This window comes from Girardinichthys multiradiatus, chromosome 1, assembly GCF_021462225.1.
Source record: "Girardinichthys multiradiatus isolate DD_20200921_A chromosome 1, DD_fGirMul_XY1, whole genome shotgun sequence".
In the NCBI taxonomy this organism is placed as follows: Eukaryota; Metazoa; Chordata; class Actinopteri; order Cyprinodontiformes; family Goodeidae; genus Girardinichthys; species Girardinichthys multiradiatus.
This window is the reverse complement of record NC_061794.1, coordinates 30,748,313-30,769,807: the sequence shown is the minus strand read 5'-3', so window position 1 is coordinate 30,769,807 and position 21,495 is coordinate 30,748,313. Positions and strand designations below refer to the sequence as shown.

The 21,495-nt window shown below is 40.3% G+C and overlaps 1 protein-coding gene across 2 annotated transcripts; it reads left to right on the top strand.

Moving 5' to 3' along the window:
• The first annotated feature begins 1,446 nt into the window (after positions 1-1,446).
• On the top strand, positions 1,447-18,595 carry slc17a9b (solute carrier family 17 member 9b). Of its 2 annotated transcripts, none has more exons than XM_047377926.1 (13): positions 1,447-2,005; positions 3,214-3,411; positions 6,920-7,059; positions 8,320-8,419; positions 8,661-8,791; positions 8,910-9,006; positions 12,323-12,419; positions 12,636-12,723; positions 12,803-12,837; positions 14,498-14,613; positions 15,362-15,417; positions 15,517-15,546; positions 16,802-18,595. In XM_047377926.1, the coding sequence occupies exons 1-13, from the start codon at positions 1,872-1,874 to the stop codon at positions 16,978-16,980; spliced, it is 1,401 nt and encodes a 466-aa protein (XP_047233882.1). In that variant the 5' UTR covers positions 1,447-1,871; the 3' UTR covers positions 16,981-18,595. The 2 variants fall into 2 exon arrangements, with proteins under 2 accessions (XP_047233882.1, XP_047233888.1); XM_047377932.1 differs by having other exon boundaries at positions 1,448-1,722.
• The last annotated feature ends 2,900 nt before the right edge of the window (positions 18,596-21,495 follow it).

The window sequence follows — 21,495 nt, the reverse complement described above, 5'->3', positions numbered from 1 at the left end:
TACAGTTATGCACTCAATACTTGGTCGGGAATCCTTTTGCAGAAATGACTGCTTCAATGCGGCGTGGCATGGAGGCAATCAGCCTGTGGCACTGCTGAGGTCTTATGGAGGCCCAGGATGCTTCGATAGCGGCCTTTAGCTCATCCAGAGTGTTGGGTCTTGAGTCTCTCAACATTCTCTTCACAATATCCCACAGATTCTCTATGGGATTCAGGTCAGGAGAGTTGGCAGGCCAATTTAGCACAGTGATACCATGGTCAGTAAACCATTTACCAGTGGTTTTGGCACTGTGAGCAGGTGCCAGGTCGTGCTGAAAAATGAAATCTTCATCTCCATAAAGCTTTTCAGCAGATGGAAGCAGGAAGTGCTCCAAAATCTCCTGATAGCTAGCTGCATTGACCCTGCCCTTGATAAAACACAGTGGACCAACACCAGCAGCTGACACGGCACCCCAGACCATCACTGACTGTGGATACTTGACACTGGACTTCTGGCATTTCCTTCTCCCCAGTCTTCCTCCAGACTCTGGCACCTTGATTTCCGAATGACATGCAGAATTTGCCTTCATCCGAAAAAAGTACTTTGGACCACTGAGCAACAGTCCAGTGCTGCTTCTCTGTAGCCCAGGTCTGGGGAATGCGGCACCTGTAGCCCATTTCCTGCACACGCCTGTGCACGGTGGCTCTGGATGTTTCTACTCCACACTCAGTCCACTGCTTCCGCAGGTCCCCCAAGGTCTGGAATCGGCCCTTCTCCACAATCTTCCTCAGGGTCCGGTCACCTCTTCTCGTTGTGCAGCGTTTTCTGCCACACTTTTTCCTTCCCACTAACTTCCCACTGAGGTGCCTTGATTCAGCACTCTGGGAACAGCCTATTAGTTCAGAAATGTCTTTCTGTGTCTTACCCTCTTGCTTGAGGGTGTCAATAGTGGCCTTCTGGACAGCAGTCAGGTCGGCAGTCTTACCCATGATTGGGGTTTTGAGTGATGAACCAGGCTGGGAGTTTTAAAGGCCTCAGGAATCTTTTGCAGGTGTTTAGAGTTAACTCGTTGATTAAGATGATTAGGTTCATAGCTCGTTTAGAGACCCTTTTAATGATATGTTAATTTTGTGAGATAGAAATTTTGGGTTTTCATGAGCTGTATGCCAAAATCATCCGTATTAAGACAATAAAAGACCTGAAATATTTCAGTTAGTGTGCAATGAATCTAAAATATATGAATGTTAAATTTTCATCATGACATTATGGAAAATAATGAACTTTATCACAATATGCTAATATTTTGAGAAGGACCAGTATTTCAAACAACCGCTGCGCATCTTCGTGCCCCACAGCCCTAAAACGCTTCATCAGCCGCCCCGCTGCTGGGACGTAGACACCGGGACGGCGCGGGGAGGGGAGGGGAGGGGAGGGGAGGGGAGGGGCGTGTTGTTGTTTTACTGCAACGTCACGTTAGGTGAGGCCATGGCAGGCTGGAACACCTTTTTTACCGTTTCGGATGAAACTAGCGGAAGGAGGAAGGACTGGCTGTGTGCAGCTGAAGCTTAACGTCTGAATCACTTCCTGATTAACCCTATCGACCGCACGAAGAACTGCGAGGTTCACACGCAGGAGGAGGAGGAGGAAGAGCAGGAGGAGGCTGAAGAGAAAAAGTGACACGTGGATTATTCCTCCCAGGGCATCAGGAGCAACGCACTCCCTCCCGCTTTGTTCCGCGACTAGGTAATGGACTAAAAAACATTGTGAATGTGACCGCGTCTATACTTCCACCTCTACACGCTGGGGTTTTTTGTTCAAACTGACAAATCGGAAATAGGGTGAAAGAGAACAGCAGGAGCCGTTGACAAGAGTCTGCCGTCACTTCGCGTTGAATGGCAGTTATTCAAAAACATGGTAAGAACTCTAGTCCAGATTTGGCCTTTCACAAGGAGAACCTCCAACCTGACAACATCGGAGCTCCTGGATGCCACAAGAAGTGGCCCGATGCCCACTCTAACTGGCCGAGGTAACATTTTAAACTCTTACAGAGACATTTTTTCAACTGTGATGAGGGTTTGACGTCACCGCGTAACACCTCAGCAGGCTGTAGAGTTCCCAGAAGGGGTCCTCAGGGGTAGCAGTCACTTTTAATCTGAGTCTGCATTGATATTTTAAAGACAGTATACAACACAGTCCATTCATTCCTCTTTCTGTGTAATCTGTTGGTATGTTCATATTTAACTTTAAATAAATAAAAAAATGTAACCAAATCCAAATAAGTGAAACTTAAATGTTGTAAAGAGCCATGACACAAAGAGTAATGCATTTCAGGTCATTCACCAGAGAGTCAATGTGACTTTTCACAAGGATGGTAAGCCACAAAAGGTCACTGCTGAAGAAGCTGGCGGATCACAGAATGTATCAAGACATATTAATGGAAAGTTTGGCAGAAGGAAAATGTATGTTAGGTGAAGGTAAGAAAACAACAGGGATTGGAAGATTGTGAAGCAAATCGGATGTAATAGTGTTTGGGCCATTTTCAAGGTGTGCAGGTCGAATCAGTTCTCCAAGTTGCACTACACACAGACTTGTTCAGGACAAACCGTTGCATTCCTTGTGTCAAGCCTCACATGAACCAGAGATGATCTCAGAAGCATTTTACCTGGGCTTAGGAGAGAAAAAAGAATTGAGCTGTTGCTTAGTCCTCTTTTCAGATGACCATAAATTTGGCAGCTTGAGGTGAAGTTTCCAAATTTGGTAATGATTTGGGGAGCCGTGACATCTGCTGGTGTTGGTAAACTATGTTTCATCAAGACTAAAGTCAGCACAACTGTATATCATAAAATTTTAGAGCTTCCCTCTGCTGACAAGCTTCATGGAGATGATGACTTCATTTTACAGCAGTGCACGGCTAACTCTTGGCTAATTTTGTGTGGTTTTCTGCTTTTAGGATGTGTAACAGAGTTTATGTGGTTTGTAGAAAAAGTGTGTTTTACTCTCATGGGGACAGACATCACAAACTGGCATCAAATCCTTATAATGCCCACCTTCTCCCCATAACCAATTATTGACCTATGCTTCAGATTACTTTAACCACTGTTGTTCTCTAAAGAGAGCTTCACAAACTCACCTCCTTTGAGAAAACATCCCCAACTAATTGGCATTAAGTCAAGAGTTTCCCTGCGAGTGTTCTAGAATCCACCTAACTCACTCTACTTCCTCCTTTTTGCACAGGCCAGTGGCGAGGATATGGACAGTGGTGCTGCTGTTGGGAACATGCCTCCTTTACTGCGCCCGTGTAGCGATGCCCATCTGTGCTGTCAGCATGGCGGAGAAGTTCAACTGGACCAAGAGAGAGTCTGGCATGGTGCTGGGCAGCTTCTTCTGGGGATACTGCTTCACCCAGGTGTTTGGCGGTTATGTCAGTGATCGGTAAGACACATGTCCTTGAATTTGGTTGGATTAATTTTATATAGCATCAATTCAGATTTAACTCAATCGATCATTTGAAGACGGTTGGTGAAAAGTTGTCTGTCTAAGGAATCACAGCTTATTGGAGCGAGTTGTTTGCTTGACAGCAGTCCCTCATCCTGACCAAGCTTGTCAGGACGAGAGAGATAAACCACTTCCTTTTTTAACAGGAAGAAACAAAGACAGTATACATAGTTAATGGCAGCAGTCAATGTCTTCCGCCTGCAGAAAGCCACAACTAAACATAATCATTAAGCAAGAAGTATTTTCTGTTGTAATGAAAGTTAACGTTAGCAATGGCTCTGTTTAGAAAAGAGATGGCGTTAAACACAGAAGCACTGAGCCAGGAGTAGTTTCTCTGGGAAAGAATGATTCTGAAAGAAAGACTAAGAGAGTAAAATAGTTAACAGGTGGTCCTGTTGTCGAAAGAAAAAAACACCACTAAACTACGCACCTGGGTTACTTTCTTTTGGAAAGAAACTCATAGATTGTCTGCATTGGCTCTGTCTAAGAAGGACGCTCAACCTAACAAAGAAGCACTTAGCCAGGTGCACTTTCTGTAGAAAGAAAACAATGTTCATGCCAACAATATTGGAAAAATGGCAAACATGGAGGGTTACAGGAGTAAATAGCAGAGTGAGGAAAGTGGTGAGTATATTCTCCTGCAGCCTAAGCCTGTAGCAGCTGAACTATAGTCATGGCTCAGTATAGAGAATTACATTTTAATCTTAGTTAAAAATAACTAAATGGTATACTTTTTCTGCGACGTAGCAATATCCTTGAGGATAAATATGGAATATACATTTTTACAGAGTAAAAATCTTCCCTTGACTCTTTTTCAGCTTCTTGCTGGTCTTTGGTGTATTGTGGTTGTGGTCTATGACTCTAGCAGTGATGCAAACAAGCACAGCAGTGTTTATTTAATCAAGGGAGATAATGCAGTGAATTAATTGGGTGCTTTGTCTACATTGTCATGTTAGGGGACTGCAAACAGTATTGTTACGAGATAGGAGCGCCCAGAGACAGGATGTATAAAGTGTAATACACTAGTATGGTCGGCAGACAAATCAGTTATCCAGTGACTGGTCAACTCCGGTCAATTGTTGATTTTTTTTTTTTCCTAGTGTCATTCTAGCACTAACTTGTGGACAGGAAAAAAACAATTTTCAGGCCTGAAATTTTATCTACAGCAGATAAACAGTGCCTGAAAGACCTTTATATAAGAATTAGAAAAAAACAAATTTAGTGAAAACTTGAAACAAGACCTGGACGTGAACATCTTCGCTAGAAATTTTTTTTAGCTTTCTGAGGATCGCCTTGTTTGTGCTGTGGGGTTGTTTAGATAAATAAAGATGAAAAAAAACTTAAGTTGCTTTAAAAGATCCCCAGAAAACCAAAAAAGCCGTAGATTCTAGTACCAATGTGTCTTTTTTTCAATATTATTTCAATTATATTGACTTAACACACTTTAAAATGTTAAAGTCTAGTTTAATAATGTATTTCAAAATGATGGATGTTATTTGCGTACTACTGAACCTTAAAAATCTTATCTTGTCTATTTTTTACTTGTTATCAAAAATGCAATAATATAATGTTTTTAATGCTTTTTAATGCTCTGTTGAAACAAAGCAGCAATATTAAAAGTGAGTCCAGGCCAGGTTAACAGACTAGTAAAATTCTGGGTGAGTCACAGATACAGGTCCTTCTCAAAATATTAGCATATTGTGAAAAACTTCATTATTTTCCATAATGTAATGATGAAAATTTAACATTCATATATTTTAGATTCATTGCACACTAACTGAAATATTTCAGGTCTTTTATTGTCTTAATACGGATGATTTTGGCATACAGCTCATGAAAACCCAAAATTCCTATCTCACAAAATTAGCATATTTCATCCGACCAATAAAAGAAAAGTGTTTTTAAGACAAAAAACATCAACCTTCAAATAATCATGTACAGTTATGCACTCAATACTTGGTCGGGAATCCTTTTGCAGAAATGACTGCTTCAATGCGGCGTGGCATGGAGGCAATCAGCCTGTGGCACTGCTGAGGTCTTATGGAGGCCCAGGATGCTTCGATAGCGGCCTTTAGCTCATCCAGAGTGTTGGGTCTTGAGTCTCTCAACGTTCTCTTCACAATATCCCACAGATTCTCTATGGGGTTCAGGCCAGGAGAGTTGGCAGGCCAATTGAGCACAGTGATACCATGGTCAGTAAACCATTTACCAGTGGTTTTGGCACTGTGAGCAGGTGCCAGGTCGTGCTGAAAAATGAAATCTTCATCTCCATAAAGCTTTTCAGCAGATGGAAGCATGAAGTGCTCCAAAATCTCCTGATAGCTAGCTGCATTGTCCCTGCCCTTGATAAAACACAGTGGACCAACACCAGCAGCTGACACGGCACCCCAGACCATCACTGACTGTGGGTACTTGACACTGGACTTCTGGCATTTTGGCATTTCCTTCTCCCCAGTCTTCCTCCAGACACCTTGTGGCACCTTGATTTCCGAATGACATGCAGAATTTGCTTTCATCCGAAAAAAGTACTTTGGACCACTGAGCAACAGTCCAGTGCTGCTTCTCTGTAGCCCAGGTCAGGCGCTTCTGCCGCTGTTTCTGGTTCAAAAGTGGCTTGACCTGGGGAATGCGGCACCTGTAGCCCATTTCCTGCACACGCCTGTGCGCGGTGGCTCTGGATGTTTCTACTCCAGACTCAGTCCACTGCTTCCGCAGGTCCCCCAAGGTCTGGAATCGCCCCTTCTCCACAATCTTCCTCAGGGTCCGGTCACCTCTTCTCGTTGTGCAGCATTTTCTGTCACACGTTTTCCTTCCCACAGTCTTCCCACTGAGGTGCCTTGATACAGCACTCTGGGAACAGCCTATTCGTTCAGAAATGTCTTTCTGTGTCTTACCCTCTTGCTTGATGGTGTCAATAGTGGCCTTCTGGACAGCAGTCAGGTCGGCAGTCTTACCAATGATTGGGGTTTTGAGTGATGAACCAGGCTGGGAGTTTTAAAGGCCTCAGGAATCTTTTGCAGGTGTTTAGAGTTAACTCGTTGATTCAGATGATTAGGTTCATAGCTCGTTTAGAGACCCTTTTAATGATATGCTAATTTTGTGAGATAGGAATTTTGGGTTTTCATGAGCTGTATGCCAAAATCATCCGTATTAAGACAATAAAAGACCTGAAATATTTCAGTTAATGTGCAATGAATCTAAAATATATGAATGTTAAATTTTCATCATTACATTATGGAAAATAATGAACTTTATCACAATATGCTAATATTTTGAGAAGGACCTGTATTTTTAGCACTTGAGAGCAAAACTGTCACATGCATTCTCAGGAAATGTCTTCATTGATGAAAAATGCAGTGTTACAGGTTATCCAGGTTACAAGGGTTTGAAGTCCCAAATGTAAAACGGTCTCTATATTTAAGTCTTTATCTCTCTGTCTCTCTAGTGTGGGAGGTGAGAAGGTTCTCCTGCTCTCGGCAGCAGCCTGGGGGTCCATGACAGCTTTCACTCCGATCCTCGGCCACCTCTGCTCCCAGCCAATCTTCTCCATGACGCTGGCCCGCTTCCTCATGGGCCTGTTACAAGGTGAGACTGAAGGAGCACAAGATGACTCATGTCATGAAATATTCCTACTGACATAAATTATGTCATTGAGTCAGGTTTGTAGGACGCCTTGCTTTCACACACCTTTCCAGCTCCGCCTGTACATTTTCTTTAGCGCTGAGACAGGACTTTGTGATGGCCACTCCCAACACATTGACTTTGTTGTCCATAAGCCACTTTGTAACTAATTTGGTGCTATGCTCAGGACCACTGACCATTTGAAAGACCAATTTTTGCCCAAGCTTTAACTTCCTGGCCTATGTTCCTACATTTGTTTAGCATGTTTTTCTATAATGATGTCATCTATTTTGTGTGGTGCACTGGTTTCTCCTGCAGCAGAAGTCCCCCACCACATGACACCACCACTCCCGTACTTCACAGTTGGGATGGTGTTCTCAGGCTTGCAAACTTCCCTTCTTTTTCCTCCAAACAATTTACTGATGGTCAGCATGGCCAAACACTTCAGTTTTAGTTTGTTCTTCATTAGTTATTTAAATAGAGACAAACTTTCAGTATAAGCAAATACTGAACACTAACATTTGTGGCCTTCGCTTATTTGCAATGGAACTAGTTTCTCCAGACAACAGGACATGTCTTCTAAGATTAAGTTTATTGAGGTATACAATCCTCTTCCTCGTCATCTTGTCTGATCTTGCCTCTTGACTGATGGCTTTAGTGTGTTTTAATGTATTGCCTTAAAATACATCCACGGCTGTGCTCCAATTAATTCAAATGTTGAACCTTGCAAAGCCATGACTTCATCATTTGGGCTTTCCCAATAAAAAAAAAAAACATAATATTGGTGTTTGTGAAGCAGGAGTTTTTGCTTAGTGGCAACTTGAAATAATTTTGTTAATTCTAAATAACCTAAATAAGGAAAACTTTAGTCCTATTTAATGTCGGACAGTAATGAAAAAAATGTGTCATTTATGCAGTGTATGCAAACGTGGTTTCAGCTGAAAGGAAGTGACTGTTATGTTTATTAAGTAATTTTGTCAACATACTGTGGCAGCCTTGATTTGTAGCATGTTTGCTCTGCTAAATGTAGTCTTTTAGGAGCTTATTTAGAGTTTTTGACAGCACCATATTGTTATGAAACGGATGGGGCTACTTTGTATACAAAATACGTCTTAACTAATTTCAAACGCAATCGTTTTTAGTTTTTTTTTTCAGTTGTTTTTTTTTATTTGTTCTGAAAGTGAATGTTCCTTCCAATTTGTTCTGGTTTTGTATTGATTTTAGGAGTTCATTACCCTTCTCTGGCAAGCCTGTGCTCGCAAAAGGTGGTTGAGAGTGAGCGAGGCTTCCTCATGAGCACTGTGGGAAGTGGGTCCTATCTGGGGTGAGTCAGATGTTTGGTACTGAATGAAAATTGACAAGAAAACCACTAGTGTTTTCTCAGAAAAACACCTTTCTGAAACGTGTAAAGGAGGTTGCTGTGATTCCAAAAGTTATATTTAAAGAGCCATTGGTGTTTGGAGAGACTTGTCTGATCCTTTCACATCCAGATGTATAAACCCAGTGTTAAGTTACAAGGGTGCCCTATTTGACTTGGTTGTCTTCCCCCCTCTCTGTTTTGTAAGCACTCTTGTGATTGGAGGTATTGGTTCCCTCATGCTGGACCTGTATGGCTGGGAGAGTGTTTTCTATGTGTCTGGTCTCCTGTCAGTCCTTTGGGCTTACTGCATGTGGAAATACCTGCTCAACGGAGAAGGCAAGGGAAGCTTTAGCTGCATCAACAGCAACACTGCTGTTATTTTATACTTTTTATCCTGTCCCTTTTTTGCATGTAAGATTGAAATCGATGACTTTTTGTGTGCTCGTGTTTTCAGGCCCTATAATCACACTTGAGGCCCTGGGCAACGGTGGGACCCAGTCGAAACGTTCCAAAAGACATTGGGGACGACTCCTCAAACAGCCTGCAGTCTGGTAAGCCAACAGTAAGTCTGTATGTCTGCAAAGAACAATAAATGCAAATCCCCAGTCCAGTATATGCTGACTGTGGATCTTTTTTGCTCTGTGGTGTGTAGCTATGCTAAATTCCAACGCTTGCATCAAGTCATGCAGCTGATACAAAGCAAACTTAAAAGAAAGCAACAACAAAGCCGAAAGTTGTTACTTGTTTTTTTACTCCAAAACTACAAAATGTTATAACACGATGTCTGACGTTTACGTCATTTCTAATGATATAAATCCAAGATGTGCAACATTTTGTCAAGTTAGCTTCATCTTGTTTGTTAATATGCCATTCAGGCCTGCTGTGTCAACAGAAAACTACATAAAACACTTTCTAAGAGGATAAAGATAACCATCAAAGACTTTGGTTTTTAGGTTGCCGCTGGTAAGAGACTACATGTTCCTTTTGGTGTTGATTTTAAATATGAAGGTGGTTAACAGTGTTGATCAATATATCAACAAACAACTTTGGCCTACATGCAAAATGCTAGGTGTGGTGGAACGGCTACACAGGATTATGCTGGACGGAAAACTGTAAGAGACAACAAAACACTTGAACAAACAGCCAGAGCTACAGCAGAAGATTCAGATCTTTATTTATGTCCCAATAGGCAATTCATTTTACAGCAAGTCACAATAAGAATATATAAAAACAGAGCAATGTTTAACTAGAGGGCATGACACTGAATGCAACAGCTGCAACCAAGGGGGGATAAAAACCAAAGATTGTCCACTAAAAGCATTTAAAGTGCTGATAGACCCAATAGCTGAACAATACACTTATTAATAAACAGATAATTAACATCCTTCACTGGAAGATAAAATCAAAGTATCATTGAGAAATCACAGTGGCAAAAATGCAAAAAGAAAACACAGCTATATTAATTTATTTTTTTAGAATGGCCCAGTGAAAGTCTTGACCTAAATCCAATGGTAAATTTGTGAGAAAAGTTGGAAAAGATATGTTTAAAGAGGTTTTCATAATCTGGGAGAGCTTGTGCTATTTAATTAAGTAGAATTGGCAACAACTTCAGTCTTTAGATGTTCAAAGCTGACAGACACACCCTATAAGACTTGCAGCTGTAATAACACCAAAAGGTAGTGTGACAATGTGTTGATGGAGGGTGCTGAATACAAATGCACAACACACTTTTCTGCTTTAAAACTAAGAATTACTTTGGGTCCTTTGGGATCTATTACTTTCCCTCCTACAACAGACCCAATAAAACCCATGTCGTTGTAACATGATAAAAATATTGAAAACGAAGAGTGTGAATACTTTAGGTTCAACAAAGCTATTTGGACTGTATGCTCTTCATTAACAGTCACAAAGGTATAACTATTTGTGGACATGTGGGGAAATTACAATATTTTATTCAAACTCCTGTCCCAGTGAGTTGGAGAACCTCTGCTTTTTTGCTCTAATGCATTTATTTTTGAGTATCAGAATCAGCTTTATTGCCAAGTTCGTGCATACAAACAAGGAATCTGACTCCGGTACACTTAGCTCTTTGGTTTTGTTTTTGTATTACAGAATATACATATTTACAATGTACAATATACACATATATAATAAAAAGGTGCATTTGCAACATCTGTATGCTGTTGTTTTGTACTCTATTTAATGTTCATCAGAGAAACAGCCTGGGGGAAGAAACTGTCTCTGTGGCGGCTGGTTTTAGTAAACAGTGCTCTGTAGCGGGGGCCTGAAGGTAAAACTCTAAACAGTTTATGTGCAGGGTGTGTGGGGTCTGCAGAGATTTTAGCAGCTCTTTTCCTGACCCTAGACCTGTATAAGTCCTGGATGGAGGGAAGGTCAGCCCTGATTATTCTCTCTGCATTCCTGATTATTTGTTGCAGTCTGGACCTGTCCTGTTTTGTGGATGAGCCAAACCACACTGAGATGGATGAAGACAGGACAGAGTGAATGATGGCAGTGTAGAAGATGACCAGCAACTCCTGTGGAAGGTTGAACTTCTTGAGTTGCCTCAGGAAGTACAGTCTCTGCTGGGCCTTCTTTCGAACAGTGTCTATGTGTGAAGACCATCTCAGGTCCTCAGAGATGGTGGTTCCTAAGAACCTGAAGTGGTCTGTCAGGTTTTAACCAACCTAACAATACTTATAACAACACAAAAAGAAAAGAGAGACAAAGTATTAGTTTCTTTTACTCGCTTTGCGAGGAGAAACGGTCAAGATGTGCTCAGTTACAGATCTCACACCGCTCTGAAGCCTATCCGACCGCTCCCTCTTTTTATTGTCTTTCGGGGGTCCCTAGTTTACAAAAACATTGTTCTCTAAAGGATGGGGGAAAACAACAACTGCATCGTAAACAGGTCATAAACAGCTTTATCTTTTAACAACACATTTCCCACAGTCTCCTACAACTGGTAGGGTCAGTTGGGCCTTTTGTTGAGTGTAATCAGCCTTCATCTTTATGACCTCCTCAACTGAACTGCTTCCTTCTCTGCTAGCTCAGCACCATTTATGACCTTTGCCTGCAGACAAACTCACACATCCTTTACTCACACAAACATCATGAAATGTTATGAGATCAAATAGTTAAGTTAAAGAATAGGAGAAAATATAAGATAAATCTATATTCAATTATTCCAACATGGTCCACGGCCGATACAGTGTTGTTGAGGATGGTGAGGGGCGTGTATGGGGGTGGTGTTCTCCAAAAGTCCACCACCATTTCCACAGTCTTGAGTGGGTTCAGTTCAAGGTAGTTCTGACTGCACCAGTGTACCAGCCGATCCACCTGCTGTCTGTATGCAGACTCATCACCGTCCTGGATCAGTCCAATGACAGTGGTGTCGTCTGCAAACTTAAGGAGTTTCACGGACGAGTCCGATGAGGTGCAGTCATTTGTGTACAGGGAGAAGAGGAGTGGGGATAGAACAACAGTATGTCTTTCCAGTCGGCTTCAACAGCAAAGAAAGTTACATTGTATATTGAACTGATATCCATCTTTACAGACCGATGGCTCTTTCATGGTTTTGTTTGCATATATATTAAGCATTAACTGAAAAGAACAAGAAGAGAAAAGGACATATGAGATGATAATTTACTTGGGTGTGGAACTGAAACGATAATCTTCATATTGTTTGATTTTAACCTAAATTTCTGTATGGATACATTGTGTAGCAAGCAGTAAAACAGGACCACATAAATTAGTTAGACCTTGCTTTAAACATGTTAGACATTGTCTCCGTTATGATCGCTAATCTTTGTCTGATTTAAAATAGAGCTTAATGGCTCCTTTCTCTCCTTTTCTCCCCCCGATCAGCGCTGTGATAGTAACGCACCTTTGCACCGCAAGCACTTTCTTCACTCTTCTGTCCTGGCTGCCAACATTCTTTAAAGACACCTTCCCTGATGCCAAGGTAACAGCATCATCTTCTCATGCTTCTTTCAGTCTGACACTTGACCTTCAAGTTGCTGCAAAAATAATTCAAGTAAAACACATGCAACAGCTAAAAATCAAGTATAATAGATTTTAAAGATTACTGTTTCTTTAAAAAATATTTGATGCAGTTGTAAAGAAATCTAGGGGAATCCATCATGTACGTGCTAAGCTTTAATATGTAATGCCTTTCCAGGGCTGGGTGTTCAACGTCATTCCTTGGTTGGTAGCCATACCCTCATCTCTTTTCAGTGGCTGCCTATCCGACCATCTTATATGTCAAGGTAGGCACCCTGAGGAAGACATACCAGAAGACTATGTTTTTGATGAAGCAAGTCCTTATTTCTCTATTGATCTCTTCAGGTTTTGACACCACCTCAGTAAGGAAGTTGATGCAGGTACAATATTTGGAATTGCCTTATTAATCTTCCTCAGGGGTCTGTGGCCCAAGGCTCTCCAACCTTCCTGCAGTGGACCCCTGGTTTATATTTATAATAGCCAGATAAAAGTGTAGCTTTAGCAGGTTTCATCTATGCCTTTATGTAGTATGTGTCTTGGGTTTCTGTAGCAGGATGAAACTAATATTACACATCAGCAAATATGTTTACACTTAAAATTATTCAACCCCTACTTAAAATTAGGTTTATTGGTAAAATGTACAAATCAGCAGCTGTTTGCAATAAACAAATCAAGCCATGACATTTAAATGGCCCAACACAACCAATAATAGGCATGGTTTCTCCAAATTAAACACAACATGCTACTTTTAATGACTGCTGCAGTCAAACATTATTCAAACCTTTTAAGTTAAGCAATGGTTTATTCTGACAGCGTTCTTCGGGAATCTTAATATGATAGGAATAGGAATCTTAGTATGTGCCTTACAATAAACCCTGAGACCTTGCTGCAGGTCTGTTGCAGTCATTTTAGGGTTTTTAACCACCTGCCTCCTCAGGAATCTGGCGGCAGCCGTTGATGATTTCCTCTTTCTGCCATGCCCAGGTAGCATAGCGACTGTTCTTTTTAACTTTAAGGTTGCAAGTTATGCTTCCAACTGTATCCCTACAAACATTCAGGGCCTTCCTGTCTTTATCCTTATCCTATCATTTTCCAAGGCAATGATCTCTTCGCTGATCTTTTTGGACAATTCTGTTGACTTCTCCGTATTTTTAACATGCAATGAAACGTTGTCATCAACGGGCCAGATGAATGAGTTCTATTTCAAGCACACCTGATTCAACCAATGAAGCCCTTGATTGGTTGCATCGGGTGTGCCTGGGATAACAACTTATCTGCAAATGTGTGCTCCTATCTTAGTATTTGCCTATTCTAAGACTATATGTAGACATCCACTCGGAGTGTTAAATAATTTTGAAGTGAAGTAGGGTTTAGTGTGGATTTTGAATAAAATAATTGTCATTTGTTTATTTTAACTATTTAAACTCTTTGTTTATTGCAAACAACTAAATAGTTATGATTCTTGCTATAAACCTAATTTTATTTTAAATGTATTTACTTTTCTAGTCATATTGACCACACTAGCAAACTATTCACATTCAAATTCATACACTGATCAAAATCTATATACTATGAGCAGAAAAATTAAGTATTTCCTAGAACAGCTAAAAGATTAGAAATTAAGGATTTATTTCATTAGTTTGTTTGACATTAACGGTTACCTTTATTTATTTTTACGTAGGCAATTATTTTCTTTTTTCTACATGGGAAGAACAGAAGCAGTGTTTATAGTTATAGTTTAGTGTTTATGTCAAATGATGATTTTAATGGGAAGTATTTTTGTTCTTTTCTCTTTGTAAGGAAGTTAGACTCTTCTGGTACTCTAATAAACCCATATAAAATAGCTCTAGGCATTTTATATGGGTTAGGAGACAAGGCAAAATGGCTATTTAGAAAGGGTTGCAGACCCCTGGGCTACCTGTGTGTTGAGTCAGTCTGATTGAGCATTTTCCTTCTCCTTCTTTAAAGTGGTTTCATGTTTGTTTCTGTTTTACTGGATGTGTTTGTTTTTTTTTTTTTTTTTTTCACCTCCTCCCTCAGTTTTTCTCCATGGGAGTGTCCAGTGTGTTCACGGTCCTTTTGTGTGGCAACACCACCTTCCCCTGGGCTGTAGCATTTGTGTCGGCCACCATGGGCCTCACCACCTTCAGTCACAGGTACCGGGTCACGTTATTCTGCTATACCTGTCATGCTGCCTTGTCAGTGTTGTGTTTTGTATTTTAATTGTTTTATTTATTTCCACTTGTACCACATCAAAACATTGAATGTCTAATATCTTTTTTTCTCCCAGCAACCCTTTTCTTTAAAGTACAGTTTTGTATTTTATTTTGAGCCCCTTTTGCACATGAGTTACAAATACATTTTTTTTGTGTTACTAGTTACACGTAATTGCTACAAGCAAAAGTGCAAAATGTACTTGCTTGCTGAAGCTAATGAGCATTTATAACCTTGTCTAATCAAAATAATCAAAAATATCACAAATTACATGAATAATTCATCTTCAGGGTTTTATTACATGCAGATTAAAACACCTCTGAATAAGTGATGGGAGTTAGCTGTTCTCTGACATGATGTGCGTGCAGCAGACTGTTGTTGAACTCCTAAGCCTACGTGAAAAAAAAAGAAACATTTCCCTAAGGCAAATTGGATAGTAATATGATATTATTTCACTGAGTCAGAGCAAAGCAAGGAAAGCTGTTCATCTGAAAATAAAGAATGTTGTCATTTAACATTGGTTCTCTGAATACATTTTAATGATACCAACATATCTTATCGTCTCAATCCTCTTTATGACTGTGTATATAAAGGGTTGAATAATCTAATTATCTCATTTCTTGTTTGCAAAATCAAAGCAGTTTTTTCAAGTTTCTGACACTGATGTTAAAAAAGACATTTCTGTTGCAGTGGGGTTTCTTTGAATGTTCAAGATCTTGCTCCTTCTTGTGCTGGAGCCCTATTTGGTGAGTAAAACATAAAGTGGTTTAATGAAAACTGCTTTAAAACTAAATATTAATGTTGTGTTTTAGTATAAATGTTAATAGTTGTGTCCACCTCTACAGGTATCATGAATACATGTGGGGCATTCTCAGGTGAGTTTCTCTTTAGTTAAGGAATCGCTTTTGGATGAATAATTCAGCCGTAGGAGCTGAAGCCCTATAAAGGATAACTGGTTCCCTTTTACTAAATTCAAAGTTTGGGATGATGTGTGGCTGTCAGGTTAGCTGGCTCCCATGATCCATGCATATTTCATCAAGGGAGCATATTAAAATGAGTGAATAAAACGGTGAACAGAGGATGACAGCTAGCGATCATGTAAGCAAAATAGAGCCCTGTGACATTTTTCTTCATGCGCAGAGCCTCATAAAAGTGTTTTTCTCCACATTGTGTCACGTTACAAGCACTGTGTATTCTGTTGAGATTTTATGCAGTGGACTAATATCAAGCAGTGCATAATTTTAAAGTAGAAAAAAAGGGGCCATGGTTTTCAACATTATTTTACAAATAGGAATATGAAAGATCTGGCTTAAATTTGGATTCAGCTCCCCTGAGTCAATAAATTGTAGAACCACCTTTCACGGAAATTTCCAAGGCTTTTAGGGTATGTTTTTACCAACCTTGCACATCTAGAGCTTAAAATCGTTGCCCTTTCTCTGCAAAGCTCAAAATCACTTGGACTGGATGACAGCTTCTGTCAGCATAATATTCCAAGTCTTGTCATAGGTTCTCAATTGAATTTATGTGTGGACTTTGACTTGGTCATTCTAGCACAGGAAAATGTTTTGATTAAAACCACTTCATTGTAGCTCCGGGTTGTATGTTTGGGGTGGTTGTTTTGGGTGGAGCTGAGCTGTCGCCCTAGTTTATACTCTTTCGCAGCCTCAAGGAAGTTTTCTTCCATATTTTCCCATCAACTCTGACCAGCATCCTTCTCCTGGCCTAAAAAAATGTCTCCAAAGCATAATCCAACCATGTTTGCCAAACAGAGAGAAATTGGAAACAGTTAGTTGTGGAGTCCCAGAGATAGTTGTCCTGTCTTCTGATTCCCCTCTTATTTACTAATTAGGTCACAGCTCTAGCCATTGATGGCTGGATATTGTTTGTTTGAAAATAATGGGGATGGATATAAATGCACACCACACATTCAAGATTCTATTAGTAAAAACAGTGTTTCCTCTTTCTTACATTTCACAGTTATTCACTACTTTGTGTTGGTCTATTGAATAAAAACCACTCCACAAGGCCTTGCATTAGAATGAGGAACAAATGGAGCGGTTTTTCCATTCAAATAAATTTGGTGTTCTACTTTTAGCTGACAAAATGTAAAATCTGTTTGATTCTGTGCAGGAGTCCTGATGGTGTACTTTTCAGGGTATCTCATTGAGGCGACGGGTTCATGGGGGTCAATGTTCGCCCTCATCACCACAGTCAACCTGATGGGCCTCTTCACCTTCCTGGCATTTGCTGAGGCTCGCAGGGTCGATATCGAATCCAGTAGGGTCCGCCACAACAGCATCCACATCTAAATCGATGACGGGAACAGTGTTATTCCTAATGAAAATGTGACTTTGGGTAATCTATAGGCAGATTATCCACATTGGATTATTATCCAATAGATGGCGAGCGGCATGTTGCACAGATGAAATGTAAGAAAAGTTGGTTTAGTCCTTTGTTTACTAAGGGAGGACTGTGAAGGTTACTGAAAGCACACAGCAGAGCAATATTACTAGAAAGCTCTAGTTGGGATTCAGCCTTTAATCCTGGGAGGAGGAGGCTCTGTAAATTCAGAGAAAATGTTGGAGAGTATAATTACACTATGTCCAGGTTACAGCTTGTGAAGTGGTTCAACATTTGCGAGGAAACTGTTTACATTTGTCTATATTATAGGCCATGTCAGAAGTGGAAAAGATAGTTCTTTGAGAGCGGTTGCTCAGAGGGGGTTCTGAGAGTCAGAGTGGTGTTAATCTGAAGTGCTCTCTGACAGCTGTGACAGACAAATCCGGGGTCCTTTTCTTATTTTGTAGGTGACCCAAGGAGAGTCCTAACTCTTCTACCTGAAATATTTTACCCATACGCCCAATTCACTCATCACGAAGATAACTATCCGGATGACACTTCATTACGCAGCCACTGATGACTCTGGCAAACACCCTTAATGTTCTGTACTATTTACCTTCAGTGGACCTTGTGTTCACAACTACAAACTCATCATGTCAGTTTTCAAAAGGGGTGACAGAAAGCTTTAGGGCTTCAGCTGAGTACTTTCTCTCTGATAGGTGTATTAAATACCATGATGCATTTGTTAAGACCAAAGGTTAATAGTAAAGTATTTTCCATGTAATTGCTTCTAATAAAATACCTCATTAAGTTATTTGAGTAAATTCATATTTATATGGCTTTGAAATATTTTTCTTTGGGAATAAATGAATGTGTAAAGTAAAATCTGAAGAGGACAAATCCAAGCAATTTGATAAGCATGAAAAAGCCATTAAGACCTGATTGTGTGTGAGTAAATCCTAACTTGTTTTTCCACTGAAAGATAATGTATTTGTGTTAAGTGCTTGTGTAAAGCAAAAGAATATCCATCTTTTCGTTTTCATTGTCCCACTTGAAGCGTTTGTTACGGAGGTCTTAGACTGTAAATAACTGTGGGAGTGGGGAAACTTAAAACAGTCTCTTCATTGTTTCATTAAACTTATTTGTATTTTCTACACTTGACATAAAGGATATCAATGTAGATAAAAGGGTTAAAGAGATTTATTGGAAGCTACACTTTTAAACTATAGCAATGTTACTACAGAGCACATAGCAACCTAATGCCAGCTGAATAATTCTGTCTGTGTTGAAACTATGGCCTTCAGAGCACAGTTGTAGTTTTTAATTGATATTTGCAAGTTTTCATGCTAAATCCAGATGCTTACTCATTGTCTGTACCTTTTTATCTATGCCTTTATTATTTGTGCCTCAACAGAGGAATTACAGATTTGCAGTTCAATTATTTGTATCTTATTACTTTTGCTTCACCTGGTTTATGTGCATAAAAAGGCATGTGATTTATTTTGGATTAAACATCTTGTTGTACAGATTTAGTTTTGGAAATGTTTATCGCATTTCAATAAATTAAGTTTTGGCACAAATGTATAATTGCAGAAAGTGTGTTCTCATTTTTAAGTTTAGCAAAATTTTTTTTCTGGGTATTTTCAGAATCAAAATACTTTGCTCTTAGTATTAGTATTTCGTGGAACAAATTTGTAGTTTGTGGGAATTTTGTGCGCACGCTATATATATCTATCTATATATCTAGATCGATCTATTGATCGATCTAGATATATCGATCGATACATAGATAGTTACAGTACAGACCAAAAGTTTGGACACACCTTCTCATTCAAAGAGTTTTGTTTATTTTCATGACTATGAATATTGTAGCTTCACACTGAAGGCATCAAAACTATGAATTAACACATGTGGAATTATATACTGAACAAAAAAGTGTGAAACAACTGAAAATATGTCTTGTATTCTAGGTTCTTCAAAGTAGCCACCTTTTGCTTTGATTACTGCTCCGCACGCTCTTGGCATTCTGTTGATGAGCTTCAAGAGGTAGTAACCTGAAATAGTTTTCCAACAGTCTTGAAGGAGTTCCCAGAGATGCTTAGCACATGTTGGCCCTTTTGCCTTCACTCTGCGGTCCAGCTCACCCCAAACCATCTCGATTGGGTTCAGGTCCGGTGACTGTGGAGGCCAGGTCATCTGGCACAGCACCCCATCACTCTCCTTCTTGGTCAAATAGCCCTTACACAGCCTGGAGTTGTGTTTGGGGTCATTGTCCTGTTGAAAAATAAATGATGGTCCAACTAAACGCAAACCAGATGGAATAGCATGCTGCTGCAAGATGCTGTGGTAGCCATGCTGGTTCAGTATGCCTTCAACTTTGAATAAATCCCCAACAGTGTCACCAGCAAAGCACCCCCACACTTCCTCCTCCATGCTTCACGGTGGGAACCAGGCATGTAGAGTCCATCCGTTCACCTCTTCTGCGCCGCACAAAGACACGGTGGTTGGAACCAAAGCACAGATTTCCACTGGTCTAATGTCCATTCCTTGTGTTCTTTAGCCCAAACAAGTCTCTTCTGCTTGTTGCCTGTCCTCAGTAGTGGTTTCCTAGCAGCTATTTTACCATGAAGGCCTGATTCACACAGTCTCCTCTTAACAGTTGTTCTAGAGATGTGTCTGCTGCTAGAACTCTGTGTGGCATTGACCTGTTCTCTAATCTGAGCTGCTGTTAACCTGCGATTTCTGAGGCTGGTGACTCGGATTAACTTATCGCCCGCAGCAGAGGTGACTCTTGGTCTTCCTTTCCTGGGGCGGTCCTCATGTGAGCCAGTTTCTTTGTAGAGCTTGATGGTTTTTGCGATTGCACTTGGGGACACTTTCATAGTTTTCCCAATTGTTCGGTCTGACTGACCTTAATTTCTTAAAGTAATGATGGCCACTCGTTTTTCTTTACTTAGCTGCTTTTTTCTTGTCATAATACAAATTCTAACAGTCTATTCAGTGGGACTATCAGCTGTATACTGTATCCACCTCCTGCACAACACAACTGATGGTCCCAACCCCATTTATAAGGCTTGAAATCCCACTTATTAAACCTGACAGGGGACACCTGTGAAGTGAAAACCATTTCAGGTGACTACCTCTTGAAGCTCATCAACAGAATGCCAAGAGTGTGCGGAGCAGTAATCAAAGCAAAAGGTGGCCACTTTGAAGAACCTAGAATATAAGACATATTTTCAGTTGTTTCACACTTTTTTTGTTCAGTATATAATTCCACATGTGTTAATTCATAGTTTTGATGCCTTCAGTGTGAAGCTACAATATTCATAGTCATGAAAATAAAGAAAACTCTTTGAATGAGAAGGTGTGTCCAAACCTTTGGTCTGTACTGTGTATATATATATATAAAGGTATATATATATTTATAGGTATATATATATAGTCAGTCATTTTCTACCGCTTATTCCATAGTGGGTCGCGGGGGAGCTGGTGCCTATCTCCAGCAGTCTATGGGCGGGAGGCGGGGTACACCCTGGACAAGTCGCCAGTCCATCGCAGGGCAACACACAAACAACCAAGCACACACTCATTCATACACTTAAGGACAATTTAGAGTGACCAGTTAACCTAACAGGCATGTCTTTGGACTGTGGGAGGAAGCCGGAGTACCCGGTGAGAACCCACACATGCACGGGGAGAACATGCAAACTCCATGCAGAAAGACTATTTGCTGATAAAGGGCAAAAAATTTTTTTTTTTTTTTTTGTCTCTTTCATCATTTTCTCTCCTGCTTCTCCTCCATAGGTCTATGAATCATTCAAGCATAAAAACACTGATATTAAGAAATGAACATGTTTAATACATGCACATACACATTACCAAAATGTATTTGCTCACCCATCCAAATCATTCAGGTGCTGCAATCACTTCCAAGATTACAGATGTATAAAATCCGGCATGCAGGCTACAAACATTTGGGAAAGAATGGGCTGCTCTCAAGAGGCTTAGGGAATTCCAGTGTGGTACCATAAGAGGATGCCACCAGTGCATCCAGCAGTGAAATGTCCTCATTATTAACATTCTTCAGTCAAATGTTGGTGTACAAGTGTTATAACAAAGTGGAAGGAATTGGGAACAACAGCAACTCGGCCATGGTGTGGTAGGCCTTGTAACGTTACTACAGGTTCAGTGGATAATTCAATTCAATTTAGTTTTATTAATAAAGCACCAATTCACAACACGTCGTCTCAAGGCACTTTACAAAGTAAATTCAATCAAGTCAAACAGATTTCAAGTGGGGTACATACATTCCTATTAATCCTAACAAACAGTGCAGCCGTATTCAGTTTGTTATTCAAATTGGTTAAAAGTTTTTCTATCTAAGGAAGCCCAGCAGATTTCATCGAGTCAGTGACTTGCAGCATTCGCTCCTCCTGGATGAGCATGTAGCGACAGTGGATAGTCGCTTGCGTTGACTTTGCAGC